The sequence below is a fragment of the Callithrix jacchus genome, chromosome 16 (assembly GCF_049354715.1).
Source record: "Callithrix jacchus isolate 240 chromosome 16, calJac240_pri, whole genome shotgun sequence".
Classification (NCBI taxonomy): domain Eukaryota; kingdom Metazoa; phylum Chordata; class Mammalia; order Primates; family Cebidae; genus Callithrix; species Callithrix jacchus.
Genome location: NC_133517.1, coordinates 18,536,655 through 18,557,170, shown reverse-complemented (window position 1 = coordinate 18,557,170; position 20,516 = coordinate 18,536,655). Strand labels below are relative to the sequence as shown.

Sequence of the window (20,516 nt, the reverse complement as noted above, 5' to 3'; positions counted from 1 at the left end):
TACCAAATATCCATACGTACATGTACTTGTAATGCTCTAAATCAATTAAAATTAAAATATATTATTGTTTTCAGTGATTAAACAATTATGCTAGATAGGTTTGCTTTTTGAAGTGACAAATGTCACTGAAAGTTATGATAAATTAATACATTGATAGTTAATGTACATTGCATCTAACTTTTCTATAACCAAGAATATAAGCAGACCTCCTACTCTATCCAAAGAATATATACAAGACTATAAGCAGATCTAGTCTATCCAAACCTATTTTGAATTTCCCTATAAAACTTGAATTCCGGCCGGGCACGGTGGCTCACTCCTATAATCCCAGCACTTTTGGTGGCCGAGGCAGGTGGATCACGAGGTCAAGAGATCGAGACCATCCTGGTCAGCAAGGTGAAACCCCGTCTCTACTAAAAATACAAAAATTAGCTGGGCATGGTGGTACGCGTCTGTAGTCCCAGCTACTCGGGAGGCTGAGGCAGGAGAATTGCTTGAACCCAGAAGGCGGAGGTTGCGGTGAGCCGAGATCGTGCTCCAGTCTGGGTAACAACAGCGAAACTCCGTCTCAAAAAAAAAAAAACTTGAATTCCGTTACACTGTGAGTGACACCATGCCATCATACAGTTATGAGCATGATGCTTTGATCTCACTGGACAACACTCATTATGCTATATTTTCCACAGATAATCGCTTCTTAACAAAATTTAATATTTGAAGGCTATAAAAGCAATGCCACGTCATATCAGAAGGGGCCACTTAGAATTATTTTATTTATATTCTTACAGAAATTTTGAATTATTTATATGAGGAGAAATGATAAAAATAAGACTTACCACCATGATGTATCGAGGTCTGTACTGAATGGTTCCAAACAAACCCAATATGACAACTATTATGTGTAGAAAATTTCCAAGAATAGGTGCCCACTGGAAACCAAGGAAGTCAAAGATCTGCCTCTCTAATGCTGAGAGCTGCAAAAAAAGAAAGTTCATTAGCGTCGAATCCAAGCATCATGATACCATTTTAATTGTTATCTCACTGCTGGAGGAGTCTGCGTATTCAGTTTCAGTCCCACTTTTTGTCACCGTTATTATTAGAATTCTCATTCTTATTTCATGTGCTGTTTCATGCATTGTGTTTCAGAAGACATTATGATAGCTTTGAGCATTATAACTTCAAGTATAAATAGCTTTTGAATCTATCTGGAGAGTCAGAGACACGCCTCTTAAGTCATTTTCTACAGTAGAAAATCCAGACAGATTTTTTATGTTTTAAGTTCATCATTTTTATTTTTATATTAAAAAGTTATGTTTAATTATTTGGGGTATATAATAGGTAAATACATATTTATGGGGTACATGTGATGTCTTGATATAGGCATACATATATAATAATCACAGCAGAGTAATCAGAGTATCCATCACTTCAAACATTCCTCTTTTCTTTTTGTTAGAAACATTCCAGTTCCACTTCCACTCTTTTGTTTTAAAATATGTGATAAATTATTGTTGACTATAGTAAACCCATTGTGTTATCAAATACTGGATCTTACTTATTCTGTCCACCTCTATTTTTGTGTTGATTAACTATCCTCATTTTATCCTCTCCTCGCTCCGCTTCCCTGCCTGTGGTAATCATCACTCCACTCTCTACCTCCATGAGTTCGATTGTTTTACATTTTTGCTCCAGAAAATAAGTGAGTACATGTGAACTTTATCTTTCTGTGACTTGGCTTATTTTATATCATCATTTTTAATAAAACGATTGGCTTAGTACAACATAATTGGATCAAAAACAAAGAACTCCAGGCTTGGGACACTAGAACCAGTATCATTTTGGAAAACAGACAAAAACAAAAACTTCTACCTATCCCTGCTTTCCTATATGAAATATACATTAGCCAAATCTGTTTTGTTTCCTTTCCTTAGATTGCCATTGCTGATAACGGGTAACCACCTGCTCAAAATGAAGCTCACTTGTTTACTTACTCTGGGCTCAAGACCCTGATCTAAAGCTACAGTTAACCCCTTCGAATCACATTTCATTGTGATCATATACCTAACAAGAAAATTCACCTTACGTTAGATAGGACCCTTTTAAAATACCCAATAGAAATTATGAGGTCATTACAATTTTAGACATGCCACAGTTTATTATATTTGTGTTACATACATCTACATTTTAAAACAATTATAAAATGTGTCAAGATACACACACAACCACTTGTGATGAAACAAATGCATTTCATATGGTCCAGTGAATGCCAAAAGTGTCATTATCACGCACTAACAGTATTTCTTGTATTCTACAGTAAAAAATTTTACAATTTCACCTATTCTATTTGGACATGAATCATTACACATTTCAGGTATTTTTCTAGATTTGTATTGATAACACAGTAATTCCAATAAAATGATCCAGTGATTAGCCATACTGACGGCACTGGAAACTGCAGCTTTGAAGTAAAAATGGCACCCTAGATAGTTTTCTAGTTATGCGGCAGGTGTATGGTTGAATAGCTTTAATTTCCTTGGACATACAGAAATGTCCTCTATCCAGTAAGCTGAATTTACCTGGGTTAAGATTTGCCTTCAGCAAGCTGTGGAGGAAAAGGGAAGAGAGCGAATGCCTAAAGACAGCCACATCAGATCTACATTCATTTCACGGGTATTTCCTGATCACGAAGTGGTATGAATCAAGATTCATTCAGGATTCATCTGAATCCATCAATGTCCAGAAATGGCTAAAATGTAAAATATCAGAGCAAGGTAAGAAGCAGCACAGTGTTTTCAGTCTTCTGTTTGTCTCTGCTTGTGACTCTAATTAGTCCCTAGGAACCTTTCCCTAAAAATCAGTTCCTCTCAACCTTTCTATACAGCATTTTATTTATTGGTCCATCAGTGATACAAATATGTATTTTTTTAAATGTCTAAACATAACTCAAATACCAAAAAAAAGAAAGAAACACTGAAGAGTAGCTACAAGCAATTCATTCTGAAAAACAACACTAGTTTAAAGCAGTTGTGCATGACAAATACCTTTAAAGTGAACTTTTCAAATAGAGAAAAACTCATTTTCTTTTCTGTCAGAAGATGCATGGTGAGCATTCTCTTTTACAATATTAAAGAAAACACAGGTAATGAAAGAGAAGCCAAATTAATGCCACTTATGAGAAAACCTGCATTTTATATTCAAGACACTCTCTCTGTTTATTAATATTTATTTCCTGAAAACTTAAAAAATTAATTGAGGTGGGAAGAAATAAGAGCACAAAAAAAAGACATGAAAAACAGAGAGGAGCATATCGAGAATATGGAGAAGGGCAGCTATACCAACTATACAAACTGTGAAAACTAGATTTGAGTATTATGCATTTAAAAGCTAACTAACAACAGCAAACACTTCAAAAATAAAATACCATTGTACTTTTCACTTAATTACTTCATCTAACTTCCATTTTAAGTTAATTAGCCATTTAGTTTACTGGCTAATATCTTCTCTCTAAATGTCAGAATCTCTTGAGAAACCACTTTTTGCCCTTGACTGTATTGTTTATAATAATGACCCAGAGAACCCAAATACGATGAAATTATATCCAAGTTGCTTCGTTGAGTCAGAAAAAGAATGACTGTTCTTTAGAAATATCTCTGTTAAAATGGCTCTAATCTGTGGTGTGGGGATGATGCCAGCCTTGGTGGAGGTTGGGGTGGGCAGCAGGCATCTCTTCCCTATTCTGCAGTTGTGACCTCAAGTTGGGAACTTGATGTCTGCCATGATGGGAATATTTGCAAAATTGAAATCAGAAAATGCTGAAAATTAGAATTTGTTTGTATGTATGTTTCGAGAACCTATGTGAAACTTTTACCTGCACACCACTGAATACGGCACCTGGAAAACAGTGTTTGTGATTCAGGAGAGCAGGGGAAGGAAGTCACCAAATTATAATGTAGCATAAATACAAGGAAGGGTAGAAGGCTGAAAGAGGATATCTGCAGAGATGCCCAAGCAAACAGAATGAATGAGACCTCTACAGAACTTGAGTTTAAATAAAAGTAGAGAAATAAAGAAAATACAAAGGCAGTAAGATGTTCCAGAGAAAGGGAAATCAACAGTCCCAAAGAAAAATGCATCTCTTCCCCATTTTTTGATTGGATTATTAGATATTTTTGATAGAGATGTTTGAGTTCCTTATATATTCTGGTTATTAACTACTTGTCAGATGGATAGTTTGCAGATTTTTTTCTCCCATTCTGTGGGTTGTCTCTTCACTTTGTTGGCTGTTTCCTATGCTGTGCAGAAGCTTTTTAATTTGATGTGATCCTATTTTTCAGTTTGTGGTTTGGTTGCCTGTGTTCGTGGGGTATTACTAAGTAAATGTTTGTCCAGTCAAATGTCCTGGAGTTTCCCCAATGTTCCATCCTAGTAGTTTTATAGCTTGAGGTCTTAGATTTAGGCCTTAAGTCTATTTTAATTTAATTTTTGTATATGGCAAGAGATTGGAGTCCAGTTTCATTCTTCTGCATATGGATATTCAGTTTCCCCAGACCCATTTATTGAAAAGATTGTCATTTCCCTAATGTATGGCTTTGGCATCTTTGTCAAAAATGAGTTAACTGTAGATATATGGATTTATTTCTTGGTTCTCTATGCTGTTCCATTGGTCTATGTGTCTGTTTTTTTATGCCAGTATCATGCTGTTTCAGATACTATAACTCTGTAGTATAATTTGAAGTCAGGTATTGTGATTCTTCTAATTTTGTTATTTTTGTTAAGGACAGCTTTCGCTATTCTAGATCTTTTGTGATTTCATATAAATTTTAAGATTGTTTGTTCTATTTCTGTGAAGGCTGTCATTAGTATTTTGGTAGAGATTACATCGAATTTGTGGATTGCCTTGGGTAGTGTGGACATTTTAACAATACTAATACTTCCAATCCATAAACATGGAATATCTTTCCATTTTTGGTGTCCTCTTACAATTTCTTTCATTAGTGTTTTATAGTTTTTGTTGCAGAGATATTACACTTTTTTGGTTAATTCCTAGGCATTTATTTTTGTTTGTAGCTATTATAAATGGGATTACTTGCTGAGTTTCTTTTTTAGATTGCTCACTGTTGGCATACAGAAAGGCTACTGATTTTTGTATGTTGATTTTGTATCCTGCAACTTTACTAAATTTATTAGTTCTTATATTTTTGGTGGAGTCTTTAGGTTTTCCTAAATATAAAACATATCATCTGCAAACACAGCTAATTTGACTTCTTCCTTTCCAATTTGGATGCCCTCTAGTTCTTTCTCTTATCTGATTGCTCTAGTTCATACTTTTGGTAGTATTCTGAATAACAGTAATGAAAGTGGGCATCCTTGTTGAGTTCCAGATCTTAGAGAAAAGACTTTCAGTTTCTCCCCATTCAAGATGATATTAGCTGTGGGTCTGTTGTATATGGCTTTTATATGTTGAGATAATTACTTCTATATCCAGTTTTTTAAAAGGTTTTTATCATGAAGAACTGTTGAATTTTATCAAATGCTTATTCAGCATTAATTGAAATGATCATATGGTTTTTCAGCTACTTCTCAAAAGAAGACATACAAATGGCCAACAGGTATATAAAATGGTGCTCAATATTATTGATTGTCAGAAAAATGCAAACCAACTCTACAATAAGATATGATCTCACCACAGTTAGAACGTATTATATCCAAAAGACAGGCAATAGCAAATGCTGGCGAGGATGTGGGGAAAAGGAAAACCCTATACACTATTGGTGGAAATGTAAATCACTACAAGCACTATGGAGAACGGTTTGAAGTTCCTCAAAAAACTAAAAATAGAACTACCATAGGATCCAGCAATCCCACATCTAGATTTATACCTCAAAGAAAGAAAATCAGTATATCCAACGACTTCTGTCCTCCCATGTTTTATGCAGCACTATTCATAATAGCCAAGATTTGGAAGCAACCTCTGTCCTTAACAGATGAAAGGATAAAGAAAATGTGGCAAATATACACAATGGAGTACTATTTAACCATAAAAAGAATAAGATTCTGTCATCTGTATCCTGTCATTTGCCAGAACATAGATGGAACTAGAGATCGTTATGTTAAGTGAAATAAGCCAGGCACAGAAAGATAAACTTCACATGTTCTCCCTTACTTGTGGAGCTAAACAATAAAACTGAACTCATGGAAACATAGAGCAGGATGAGAAGGGTAATGGGAGTTGGAGGAAGTGGAGAGGTTAATGAGTACAAACAATAGAATGAACAAGGTCTAGTATTTGATAATATAACAGGTTGACTATTGTCAATAATAATTTAATTTTACATCTTAAAATAGCTAAAAAAGTATAATTAGATTGTTTGTAACACCAAGAATGAATGCTTGAGACGATGAAAACCCCATTTATCTTAATGTGATTATCACACATTGCATGCCTGTGTCATAAAATCTCATATACTCCATAAATATATACACCTACTATATGCTCACAAAATTAAAAATTAAAAGCTTAAAAAGAATAACAAAATAAAATACAACTGGAAAAGCATAGATATTTAAAAAAGAACAATGGAATTATTTCTGAAAGAAAGCTAAAGTAGGTAAAAGTCTGTACACTATAAAGAATAGGATGAAGATAAATATCTATGTTTTAATAAAAAGTTACAAAGTAAAGGCAATCAGGGTCTTAATAAAAAGGAAGAAGGGAAGGCAAGAAAGAAAGAAGGTGGGGAGGAGGGAAGTAAGAAGGGAAAGAAACCAAATCAGATACATAAGGAAGCATGGTTCAAAAAATACCAAAAAATTAAAATGGGACATGATTTTAGTGTAAATCTGAAGAAACAATTGCAATAGTCTTCTTGAGTGGCACACAAAGGAAACATTGGAGCTGCAGTTGAGAAATGCAACCCTAGCTCATGCTGGGTGCTGCATGAAAAATATTCCACAGTCATTATAACTGTTGTATTAGATTATACTTTTAAGAATCAGATTGTAAAAAACTTGACAGTCTTCAACATGGTTATTGAACAAAATATTCATGTTATTTGACCATATAAAGTACATCTGAGAGAGGTTGGGATAGGCTGAATGTTATGTGTCTATATTCTGTATGTTATGGCAAGGAGGAAGGGGCATGTTTTGAAATACTTCCTGCTGGGTCACATGTTTTCTTATGAGGCTCCAAGGTGAAATTAACATTTCCCATAAATGTATGAATCATTAGCCATACCCCACATTAGCCACCTATACTTTTGGTAACTCAATAAATGTCCCTGCTTGCTTATTTCATGCTCAAGCAATGCATATAAGAGACAAATAGGAGTGCCTTTAAAATACCATGTTTCTTATTGACCCATTGATATGATTTGACTCTGTGTCCCCATCCAAATGTCATCTTGTAGCTCCCATAATTCCAAATGTTGTGAGAGGAACCCAGTGGGAGATCACTGAATCATGGGGGCAGGTCTTTCCTGTGTTCTTCTCATTATAGTGAATAGGACTCACAAGAACTGAAGGTTTTAAAAAGGGGAGGTTCTCTACACAAGCTCTCTTCTCTTGTCTGCTGCCATGTGAAATGTGCCTTTCACCTCCAGCCATGATTATGAGACCTCCCCAGCCACGTGGAACTATAAATCCAATACACTTCTTTCCTTTGTAAGTTGCCTAGTCTCAGGTATGTCATTATCAGAACTGTGAAAACAGACTAATACAGTAAATTGGTACCAGTAGAGTGAGGCATTGCTGAAAATACACTCAAAAATGTGGAAGCAACTTTGAAACTGGGTAACAGGCAGAGGTTGGAACAGCTTGGAGGGCTCAAAAGAAGATGGGAAAATGTGGGAAAGTTTGGAACTCCCTGGAGACTTGTTGAAAGTTTGGACCTCCCTGGAGACTTGCTGAAAGTTTGGAACTCCCTGGAGACTTGTTGAAAGTTTGGAACTCCCTGGAGACTTGTTGAAAGTTTGGAACTCCCTGGAGACTTGTTGAAAGTTTGGAACTCCCTGGAGACTTGTTGAAAGTTTGGAACTCCCTGGAGACTTGTTGAAAGTTTGGACCTCCCTGGAGACTTGTTGAAAGTTTGGACCTCCCTGGAGACTTGCTGAAAGTTTGGAACTCCCTGGAGACTTGTTGAATGGTTTTGACAGAAATACTGATAGTGATATGAATAATAAGGTCCAGGCTGAGGTGGTTTCAGATGGAGATGTGGAATTTGCTGGGAACTGAGGCAAAGGTGACTCTTGTTATGTTTTAGCAAAGAGACTGGCAGCATTTTGTCCCTGCCGTAGAGATTCGTGAAACTTTGAACTTGAGAGACATTATTTAGGGTATCTGGCAGAAGAAATTTCTAAGCAGCAAAGCTTTCAAGAGGTGACTTGGGTACTGTTAAAGGCATTTAGTTTTGAAAGGGAAACAGAACATAGAAGTTTGGAAAATTTGTAGCCTGACAAAATGATAGAAAAGAAAATCCCATTTTCTGAGGTGAAATTCAAGCCAGCTACAGAAATTGCATAAATAACAAGAAGCTGAAGGTTAATTCCCAAGACAATGGGGAAAATGTCTACGGGGCATATCAGAGGTCTTCATGGCAGCCCCTCCAATCACAGGCCCAGAAGCCTAGGAGAAAAATAGCCCCAGGGTTCCTATGCTATGTGCAGCATAGAGACTTGGTGCCCTATGTCCCAGTTATTCCAGCTGAGTCAAAAGGGGCCAACATATAGCTTGGGACAAAGCTTTAGTGGGTGCAAGCCCAACCCCTGGCAGCTTCCATGTGGTGTTGAGGCTGCAGGTTCACAGAAGTCAAGAATTGGGGTTTGGAAACCTCCGTCTGGATTTCCATTACTGATAAAGTTAGGGGAAGAAGAGTTAATATTTGCCCATCATTACTTTGTGGTTGGCATTACATATAGTAGCCCATTAATCCTAATTTAGAAGCCCTATGAAGTGAGAGTTTTTGTCCTCATTTTACACCTAACACAACGAAGAAATACAACCGTTATTGGAACCAGCATGAGGACCTCCTTCAGATTTTTACATACCGTATGGCCTCTCCCTGAAGGTTCAGATTAATTCCTACATTGCTTAAATATTATATAAAGTGTTTTTACGGACATCTTTTTCGTTGTGCCTCATTCATGGATTTTTTTGATCTGGAGTAGCAAGTTTATAGGAATAAACTGAACGAAACACAGAGAAGACTTCCACCTGCAGAAAGATTTAGTAGACATGCTTTTCTATAGTCCTCTTGCTAAGTACATCTAAAACGTTTAACCATCATGTATGTAATAAACATAAAATAACTCTAAAAATGGAGAGAAGAAGGCACAGCATCTAGCAACCTGAGGAATGATGAGGTGGTGGTTTCCCTGGGTTTTCTTTTTGCTTTATATATCCCATTTTTGGAAGAGGTAAAATTGGTAACTCAGAAATGTCAATGAGTGCAGACAAAAAAGCCCCTTGCCTCCAAAACCTGCTATCTTTAGGCAAAGGAACAGGAAAAGGGTAGTGTAGCAAGAGAGAAAACTTTTAGACAATAACCACTATATTCTAGTCAAACACCACATACAAACACACGTGCGTGTGCACACACCCCCCCCACACACACAAACTGGCTTGAAACAAATGCAAAATTAAAGATCTTCAGCAAAAAATAAAAAGTTTCAGCTAAGAAATAGGAGATATGGAGAAGAATAAAAAAATTATAGAACTTGAAATTAAAGCTCAGTAGATAGGATCTACAACAGATATGAGAGGACAGAGAAAAGATTCAGCGATGGCTCACGCCTGTAATCGCAGCATTTTGGGAGACCGAAGGCGGGGGGATTACATGAGGTCAGGAGTTCAGGACCATCATGGCCAACATGGTGAAACCCTATCTCTTCTAAAAAATGCAAAAATCAGACGGGTGTGATGGCAGGCACCTGTAATGCCAGCTACCTGGGAGGCTGAGACAGAAGAATTGCTTGAGCTCAGGAGACGGAGGTTTCAGTAAGCCAAGATCACACCATTGCACTCCAGTCTGGGCAACAAGAGTGAAACTCCATCTCAAATAAAATAATAATAACTGGAAGATGAAATAATAAAAATTATTCAGTATGAAAAACATACAGAAAATAGACTGAAAAAAAAATGAACAAAGACTGAAAGGCCTGTAGGATTATAACAAAATATCTAACATTTCAGTCACTGGAGTCCTGGAGAGAGAGAAGAGAGGCTAAGGCTAAAAAATACTTGAGGAAATAATGGCTGAAAATTCCCCAAATTTAGCAAGAGAAATAAACCTAAAGATTCAAGAAGCTGAGTAAACCTTGACAAGAATAAACCCAAATAAATTCATGGCAAGATATATCATAATTAAACTTCAGAATCTTAAACACAGATAAATGTATATTGATAGCCAAAGATGACAGCTTACTGGTAGAAAAAACAGTATAAATGACAAAATATTTATCATCAGAAATTACAGGAGCCAGAATGAACAGCAAAGTATTTCTCAAATCCTGGGAAAAAAACATAAAACTGTTTACCAAGTATCCTATATTCTGCAAAAATATCCTTTAGGAATGAGTAAAAATCAGAACAGCCTCAGATAAAGAAAAACTTGTTCTTGACTAAATTTGTTGCCAGCAGACTTACCCTGAGAAAAAAGCTAAAGGGAGTTCTCAAAACAGAAAGAAAATGATCAAATAAAAAATTGTGAAGCAACAGGATAGCAGAAAGAATGACAGATATGGGTAAAACAGTAGGTTATCTTTCTCCTCTTGAGCTTTCTAAATTATATGTTATGGTGGAAGTAAAATTGATAAAACCATCTGTTGTGGTTCCAAATATATGTGGAGAAAATATTTAAAACAATTATATTATAAAAGTGGGGAAGTAAATAGATGTAAAGTAAGGTAAGGTTTCTATACTACCCCTGACATGGTAAAAAAAACTCATTATCACTGGTCATTAGAGAAATGCGAATCAATACCACATTGAAATACCATCTCATACCAGTTAGAATGGTGATTATTAAAAAATCAGGAGACAACAGATACTGGAAAGGATGTGGAGAAATAGGAAGCTTTGGGAGTGTAAATTAGTTCAACCATTGTGGAAGACAGTATGGCAATTCTTCAAGGACTTAGAAACAGAAATTCCATTTGACCCAGCAATCCCATTACTGGGTATATACCCAAAGGATTATAAATCATTTTATTCTATAAAAACACATGAACACATATGTTTATTGTGGCACTGTTCACAATAGCAAAGTTTTGGAACCAACCCAAAATTCCATCAATGTTATTATGGATAAAGAAAATGTGGCACACGCACACCATGGAATACTATGCAGCCATAAAAAAGGATAAGTTCATGTGGTTTGCAGGGACATGGATGATGCTAGAAACCATCATTCTCAGCCAACTGACACAAGAACAGGAAACCCAACACTGTATATTCTCACTCATAAGTGGGTGTTGATCAAGGAGAACACATGGACACAGGGAGGGGAACATAACACACCGGGGCCTGTTGGGGCGTGAGGGAATAGGGGTGGGATAGCAGGGTGTGGGAGAATTGGGGAGGGATAGCATTAGAAGAAATACCTCATGTAGATGCAGCAAACCACCATGGCACAAGTATATCAATGCTACAAACCTGCACATTCTGCACATGTACACTAGAACTTAAAGTATAATAAATTTTTTAAAAGTATTCCAAAAGATGGTGGACTTTTGCATTATCTTTTAGCTTTTGCAATTTTTGTTTTATACATTTGATGCTACTTTTTAGATTAATATAAGTTCAATATGGCTGTACTTTTGGACAAATTTAATATTTTATTATCATATTTATCCATTATAATATTGATTTTTTTTGCCTTAAACTCTATTCTGTCTGGCATAGCTATATCACCTTGCTTTGCTTCAGTATCTGACTGATACCAACTTTTTCATACTTTCAATTGCATACTTTCTATATTCCTATATATTATATGACTAGACTTATTTTTCAGTCTTGCCTGAGAATCTTTGTGCTTTAAGTAAATTCTTTTGGATAATTATGTTTATTGAGTTAATGATATATTTAGTTGTGTTTCTATTATCCTAGTTTTGTTTTTTAATTAATCATTTCTAGGCTTCTTTTTCTCCATTTTGTCCTTTTGAGTTAATCTTTTTTTTTTTTTCATTTTCATTTTCCCCTTTATTTGTTTCAAATATGTGTTATTTACTTTATTTGGTTACCCTACAAATGGTAGCATACATATATGTTATCAATGTCTGAAGTTAATCATTATCTTTTACTTCTTCCAAAGACAAAATAATTACCTTAGAACACTATAATTCCTCAAATAGGTATTTTCTAATGGATACTAGTCTATTGACATTATTATTTTATTCAGTCAATGTTAGTGTCTGATTTACCAACATATATACCACTTTCTTGTTCATCATTTCTTCTTGTCTCTCAGACCATCTTTCTGAAAAACATTTTTCCTTTTAAAGAATTTACTTTTCAATTTGTTAAATGAGGATCTCTTGGTGGAAAATTTTTTCAATTTTTTTTTCACTTAGAGGTATGTTTATTTTATTGAAATACTTTTAGATGTTTTCCATTAAGTATATTTTATTTTCTGTATATTAAAAATGTGCTTAATTCTCCTGATGCTAACAGAAGTGAGTATTTTCTTCTGAAGAAAATTTGTCTTTTTTATTTTACTCTATCAGATCTTAAAATATTTCTATGTTCTTGAAGTTTTGACGATTTACCACAATATCTGTTTGTGTCGAATTTTAAAAAATGTATCTGTCTTGGGAATTTGAAGATTAGTGCTTTTCATTCATTTTGAAAAATTCACACCCATTTCCTCTTCAAACATTATACTTATCCTAGTTTATGTCTGTCTTTTTTTCCTACTAAATCTCCAATAAGTAACATAGAACTTCTCATTCTATCGCCATGTCCTCAGTCGCCTAGACTTTCTAAATCTTGTTTTTCTATACTACCTTCTGTATAATAGCCTTAGAAATATTTTCCCATTCACCCTTTTTTCTTTCATTCTTTAAATCTGCTAATTCTGTCCATTTAGTTTTCTTTAAAAAAATAATATATGTTAATTCTATTAATTCAATTTTGTTTTTTATTCAAATATGCTTAGTCATTTTGCTCCTTTCTTCACTTCAAATCTCTTTTATTTTTTAGACATATTATCTTATACTTATTTCATATTCTATGCCAGACATATTTGCAGATTTAATTTAGCTATTTGTTTTCTCTAAACCTCACATGGATGATACCTTGGTTTTTTACATATTCTGAACTGTTTATTGTGAATTTTGTTCTTTGAAATTTTATCTTTGGGAGTTTTTGTATTGTGTGTATTTAAGGTATACAACATGACATTGTGGCATACATACACACAGTGAAATAATTGCTACAGTAAAGCAAAATGACATATCAGTCTTCTCACATAGCTAGGGGTGTGCATGTATGTGTGTTTGTGTGTGTAGATTTTGCCATTTGTGACAGCATAGATGAACCTGGGGGGCATTGTGCCAAGTGAAATAAACTAAACAGAAAAAGAAAAATACTGCATAATATCATTTACATTTAGAATCTAAAAAAGCCACATACATAGAAACAGCGAGTGAGGGGTAGTTACCAGGGGTGGAAGTGAGGCATGGGGAGATGTAAGTCAAATGGTGCCAAATGGCCGTTATGTAGGATGAGAAACTTTAGAAATCTAATGAAGTATCGTTAAGCATGTCTTTGGGAAAATTTGTGATTTGTTTTGAATTTAAATAACCTCAGATAGGAATTTTATTTCTTTCTGCATTTTCATCTGTGTTTGCCTGGTGCCTTGAGGTACCAATAGCCTAGAACAATTTAAAATAAATTCTTGCTTATATGTTTTATGAATTACTCAAGTGGTGTGAATTTAGTTTATAAATTCATGTGAAGACTGATATATTTTTGTGAATATTCAGGAAAAATCTTTCTGTTTCTCCACTTAGTACCAAGACTGGAGGCAGACAATTTGATTTATCTTCTGGAAATGAGTTCGATCTAATTCAAATGTACTTTGAAGTTGTAGATATTTGGGGTTCCTACTTTCTTTTTTTTTTAAATTTTTTATTGGATTTTAGGTTTTGGGGTACATGAGCAGAGCATGCAAGACAGTTGCGTAGGTACACACCTGGCAGTGTGCTTTGCTCTCCTTCTCCCCTTCACCCACATTTGGCATTTCCCCCCAGGCCATCCCTCCCCTCCTCCCCCTCCCGCAGGCCCTCCCCTTTTCCCCCCAGTAGACCCCAGTGTTTAGTGCTCCCCTCCCTGTGCCCATGTGTCCTACTTTCTGAAAAGATTCTTCTATTAGACTCCCAGCTTGAGTTTCCTTTAGGGTTTGACTCTTCTTTCCCATTCTTAGAATCTCGGAAACTGAAGCTCAAGTTCAGAACTACTTAGTTTTCTGTTAGCTCATTGATGTCCGTAAAACTTTTTAAAAATAAAAAGTTGATGTTTACAGTTGATTTTCACAGTAGTGATGTTTAGAAATATTATTCTATCATGATGCCATAAGTCTTCCATAGATGTTTCTAATCGCAAGTAAGATATTGCCCCATTACATGTCCCTCTATGGAATTACAAAGAAAGGTGTCTATTTTTTAAAGGGAGCAAAATTTCCCTAATGTGCTTTATTAGGAAACAGTATACTAACACATGTCATCTCTGTATCCTGAGGTGAAGTGGGAAATGGCACGTATCTAGTTTTCCATCAAGAGATATTGTTCCCTAATGATAAACATTGGAAAAAGTAAAAGTAGAAATCCTCTTTTATAATAGTGATTAAAGTCTAAGTTTCCATTATTAAATTGTACATTTTTAGAAACTTATCCATAAGAATGTTTTCAGGGCCAAGCACAGTGGCTAACTTTGGGAGGCCAAGGAGGCTGGCTCACTTGAGATCAGGTGTTCAAGACCAGCCTGGCCAATATGGTGAAACCCTGTTTCTAGTTAAAAAATACAAAAATTAGCCAGGCATGTTGGGACATGCCTGTAATCCCAGCTACTCAGGAAGCTGAGGCAAGAGAATTGCTTGAACCCAGGAGGCAGAGGTTGCAGTGAGCTGAGATTGCACCACTGTACTCCAATCTGGGGGAGAGACCAAGACTCTGTCTCCAAAAAAAGAAGAATGTGTTCAGTATAAAAATAGAACATGCTCATTTATATCATGTCAACATTAGAGGAAAAAACCATTTGTAGGACTTAATAATCCAAAGCCTAGATCAGCTTATATTTGTATAGCATAGCATATAAATAAGGAATATAACAATGGTTTGCATATTGTGGCTGCACAATATATCTGTATTAAATGACATTTTTCTTCAAAAAAATAAAAGACAAATTTTTTGAGAGAACTTGCAGTGAAAATATTTAGTGGGCAATCTTGCTTTAAATCATAATAGAGTTAGTAAATAAAGTGGGCATTGACACAAGTGGAATGAAACAAGGGCAATGGTTTGGCAAGTGAAGTGGAAGGGGTAAGTCCAGACCTGGGAATTAAGTAGGTGAATAATGTAATGATTTGAATAGTACATTTCTGCACTAAAGTGATAAAAATAGCAATATGAGCCTTCCAAGTATACACAATGTCATTCTTCCCCAAATTGCTGAATTCTATTTAACTTTTACTTGGAAGGAGATTTGGGGCTTTTATTTCTTTGTCTCCAACACAACCACCACCATCTGTTTTTCTCCTTACAGCCTTCTCTCCATGGCAACCCATATTGACTTACCAGCATGATTGCAATTGTATGGCCAACTTCATGTAACCCCGTCCTGCCAACCATAGATCCAGCAATTTTCTCTTTCTGCCTCTGCTTTCAGAATCACCTTCTAGTAATTGTGTTGCTGCACGTTAGGGCACACCGCACACAGGGGAGAAGTGGCGTTTTTAATGAAAGGTGGCTTTTATCTCAGCAGCTGTCTCAGGGCCGGAACTTCTCCAGTAGTTCTTTTGTGAAAGTTAAGACCTGGCTGGCAACCGAAAGTGTACATACTTGTCAAGAGCATTAGCTGAGATTTCAACATACCACACCAGACAAAAGAGAAGCAGGAAAATTGGCATCAGTCTCAGAAATGCGTGTTTAATTTTTCATTTGTTCCACACAGTACTATTCAGGATACAGTTTAACAAGAACTGGATGCCCCTTTCCTCATTAAATGGTGACATCCATAACAACAGAAAATGTGAATAGATTGTTCATTGAGTTAGGAGTTTCTTTTTCTTTACGGTTTAACTAAGAAGAATTTGGAAGTGTTACATTATGATAGATCAACACTGCAAATAAATCATCCAATTCTCCATGGAGGGATTATCAGATTCCTGCTGTGAATAGCTTGGCAAAATTATGAACTAGTAGCTTTTCAGTGATGATCCGGAGGCAGAGTACTATTTTTCTTTTAACTGAGTTAATCAGAATAACTTTTCTTAAAATAAATGAGAAATGGAAGCCATACTTAGAAAGTAAAACAAGAAACATTACAACTGATCATGATATGTAAATGTAGCTCAAACAATACGCAGTTAGGTCTTTGCTTTCTACTTTCTCAACGATTATATATGTGCTGCACTGCAATATATGGAAGACGTGGAATTCAATAGTTGTATGTCTAGTAAATGAATTACATCTGGATCAAGGCATGAAGAACATAATGGAAAGACCCATGCCTTTAATGACTTTAATATTTTGCATGAATTTGATCAAAAACATTTGTCAAGAAATGTGATCAAAGAGATATGTTTTCTACCCAAGTGGATTAAAAATATAGCAAGTGTTTTCAAGGGTGGTTAATCAAGCCAACGAATCAGGATAAGTAAAATGTAGATGGCCAGCAATATCTCTGATATGAAGGTTTATCTACCAGTTATTCCAAGAATAACATGTTTTGCATGGTTACCACCTGAGTTCTGCACCTAAAATCTTTTGCTAAAACTACTGACAAAGTGACTGGTTATGTTTTGTAATTATTTACCTCTGCCCTCTGTGAATGGGACTCATTACAGATTGATTTTCCAAAGGTCTCAAAACAACTGTTCAAACATTGTAGTTTTTTTGTCCTCTCTGACCTTTGTGGGCTAAGTCAAAAGTTTGTAAGTCAAAGGCAAGCCCCATTCCAGCACCAAACACACAAACAATACAGTATCAATTTCTCTCCAATGTTAAGATTCTTTCTTATCTGTCTCTGTTAAAATAATTACTAAGGCACTGGTAGCCATAATTTCCACAACTCCTTGGATTTCCCTCCTCATCGTGGTTCAATTGCACTGATGATTCAAACTAAATCAGTCAATTCTAAAAATCAAGACCAAAAAAAACCACACACACAAAAATTCCACTGCCATATGACTGTTCAGATTACAGAGGTAATTTCTACGAATGAAGTATGGGAGACTAGAGACTCCACTCTTACTCTTTCCTTTCTGCTGTTTCTCTCTCTCCACTCCCTCTCATCTACTTAGGAGAAGCACCATTAAAAAAAAATTAATATAGCTATAGAAATTGTATTATTGCATTCTAGAAGAACCACCTGATGGAATTTTTTTCTCTTCATATCATTACTCACTCTGTGACTCATATAAGCAATACTTCATGTATTTAGCTCTCTACCCTGCTTCAAGACCTAAGTGTGAGGCCAGGATCCATGCAAAGCCATAACATTGAGAAGACAGGCAAAGAATTCAGCCATAAAAATACTGCAGTGCAGTGGCAGAGAGGAGCAAGAGAGTAGCAGAGGTGATCTCAGGACCTCTTAGTAGCTATCAATAGTTCCAAAGTGCTTCTAGGATACCAGAGTTGGGATTTAAATACACTAGGAATTGGTATTATTCTCCTTGTGTCAGACAAAAACATATTTGAACTCTTCCTCTTGTACATACTCTTCTTCCCATTTCCTATAACAATGGAGATTCTTTCAAGAAGTTATAAAATTCCTTAAAATGTATAGCACCTCTAATTTTATTGGAACACATTAAGTACACTCAAGGCTTTTTATTTGCATACAAATCCAATGTGCATTTTTGCCTCAGGGAGTTTTCCTTGATAATTTTACTCCTTTAAACTCCTTTCTACTCTCTGTCTTTGGATAAACACTATTTAATGTAATTGCATCTCGTTGTTCATAGGGAACGTGTCAAATTCCAAGTTCAATTCAGCCTGTGTGAGTGATTTTGTAGGAGCCTCTAAGTCTCTGTTAGAGATTTAGAGAAACAACAATTGAAAACAACCCCTCACACACACACAATCCCATAGAAATCATTATGTTCTTAAAATAAGTAAAAATCTAGTAAGGTTGATACGTCTCCAGATGATAAGGCAGAATGGGAGAAATGACATATGAGAGTAATAAACCAAGTGCTGTCCTAGTTCAAAGAAAATGGAATTAGAGCTTCTGAATATTGTCATATTTATCAAAGGAAAAAAAGGGGGCAGGTATGAAAATAAAATGGTACATACCTTTTAAAGGTCATAGTTTGATGACAAACAGTAAAGCAAATGAGAAAGAGAAATGTTTCCCAACAGAGCTGCATGACGGACGATGCTAGTGAAACGGCAGTCTATGTGCACGCATGGATTACAATTTTAAGAGTTTCTAATAACTTGATCTTCAAAACTAGTTTTTATCTCACTAATAAGATTCATTCACATAAGTCATTTTCTGAATAAACATACCAATAGCTACTCCTGTCCAGTGATCTACTGGGCCCTAGAGGTACAAGGTGAGCAAAGACAGGCTGGTTTATTCTTCTCATGAGTACTGGACTTCTCAAAGTGTAAAATAACGCCACAGCATAAATGTTTAGGTATGCATGTGTATGCATTTGAATATGTAAATAAAACCTTTGAAATTTTGGAATAAAAATCAATTCTAAAACTTTTATCTAGAAATGCAGTTTTTTAAGAGAGTAAAAGAGGCCTGGTGCGGTGGCTTAAGCCTGTAATCCCAGCACTTTGGAAGGCCGAGGCAGGCGGATCACTTTACACAGTATGACAACAACAAAAAACAATTTTAAATTAAACAAAAATAACCTAACTATGTGAAAGACAGCCTCCCCACCCCCCACCCCCTCAAAAAAAGAAGTGCAGCAGAAGAAACAATTGGATTTAAAAATGTGAGAGTTTTGCTATACTCCATTTAATAAGGTTAATTCCTAACAGACTATTTTTCATTTTACCAAGTTCCTGGGTGAGAAAATAATAAAATGTATAGGCAAAAGCTCTTTTTTAAGGATCCTGTGAGTTTTATCAAATTTTATAAAATACTATAGCGTTCACAGCAAAAGGAAAGCATGTACATAATCTATATAAACGTATTCACTCTTATAGTTAATTAAATGTTTTTAAAATTTGCTTCAATTTCTCTAAAGAAATTTTTGAAATTAAGAGCAGATTTTTGAAATTAAGCATGTGGAGGGGGGCAAGAATGATACCCAATGATACTAAAACATCACTTATTGTGGCTTCTTCTTTACATATAACTTATTGAAAACTGTAATATAAAAAAAGAAATAACTTCATAAGGAAGTTAAATAATAATCAGTACCATGACTAGCCTATGTTTTCATTTTCCAATATTCCAGTTTGTTTATAATATTTTTTCATGTTTACAATTTTATATATGTACAATTATATATATATTTATAAACTACATATAATTGAAAACATAAAAATGCACGATTATGTCCAGTTCTTTTTTACTTAACAAAATATAAAATTTCCACGTTAGAATTCTCACAATTTTTATTTTCTGACGTACATTTTACTCCACTGGTTTGACATGCCGTAATTTGCTTCATTTGTTCCAATAAGGATTTCTTTTCCACTAACATTCATGGAGCACTTAAAGGTACCCAGGACTCTGTGGTGCCTGACAGGATGGAAAGCATCAGAGCTGGCTGTCAGTGCAGCACAATGACCCCCAACACAGGGGGAGCCGTGGCCCTGTGAGCTATCATAGCCCCAGGCCTGTAGAGAGGGATAGACTGAGCCCTGACACAGAAGTAACAGCTTGGAAACGTAAATATATTTGATCACCATTTTGTCAACATTGCCATTCTTAACAAATGCTCCAAGTATTATATCTCTCGTTCAGTAAAATATGAAATATGTTTTAAACATTGAAATAGGGAATATATTTAGTTAATTTATTAAAGTTCAACTCTAGCTGGTTGAACTTGTGAAAAATGAAGGTATTCTCAGAAAGAGATATAAACCACCTTTTGGTCACAGTAAAAATTGAATTTCTGTTCATTTGTGTGCAGGTAAGGGTCCAGGAGGGCATAAGAGTGGACAGGTCCTATGAGATGAAGAAGGCAAGAGATTACAAGCCAAAAGAAGTTGTGTTTGTACCTTCAGCTAGAATTAAAAGATTTAAAACATAAGGCTGTGTGTACTCAAAGTGTGGGCTGTGAACCAGAAGCATCCACATCAGCATCACCTGGGAGCTTGTGAGAAACAGAATCC

General features: G+C 35.4%; 1 protein-coding gene across 2 annotated transcripts in view; it reads right to left on the bottom strand.

The window, feature by feature from the left end:
- NKAIN3 (sodium/potassium transporting ATPase interacting 3) overlaps positions 1 to 20,516 on the bottom strand; it is a 722,168-nt gene that overhangs the window by 411,656 nt on the left and 289,996 nt on the right. For both annotated transcript variants that reach the window (XM_035277208.3, XM_035277209.3), the window contains exon 2: positions 837 to 974. In XM_035277208.3, coding sequence (XP_035133099.1) covers positions 837 to 974 — 138 coding nt within the window. The remainder of the gene's footprint in view (positions 1 to 836; positions 975 to 20,516) is intronic.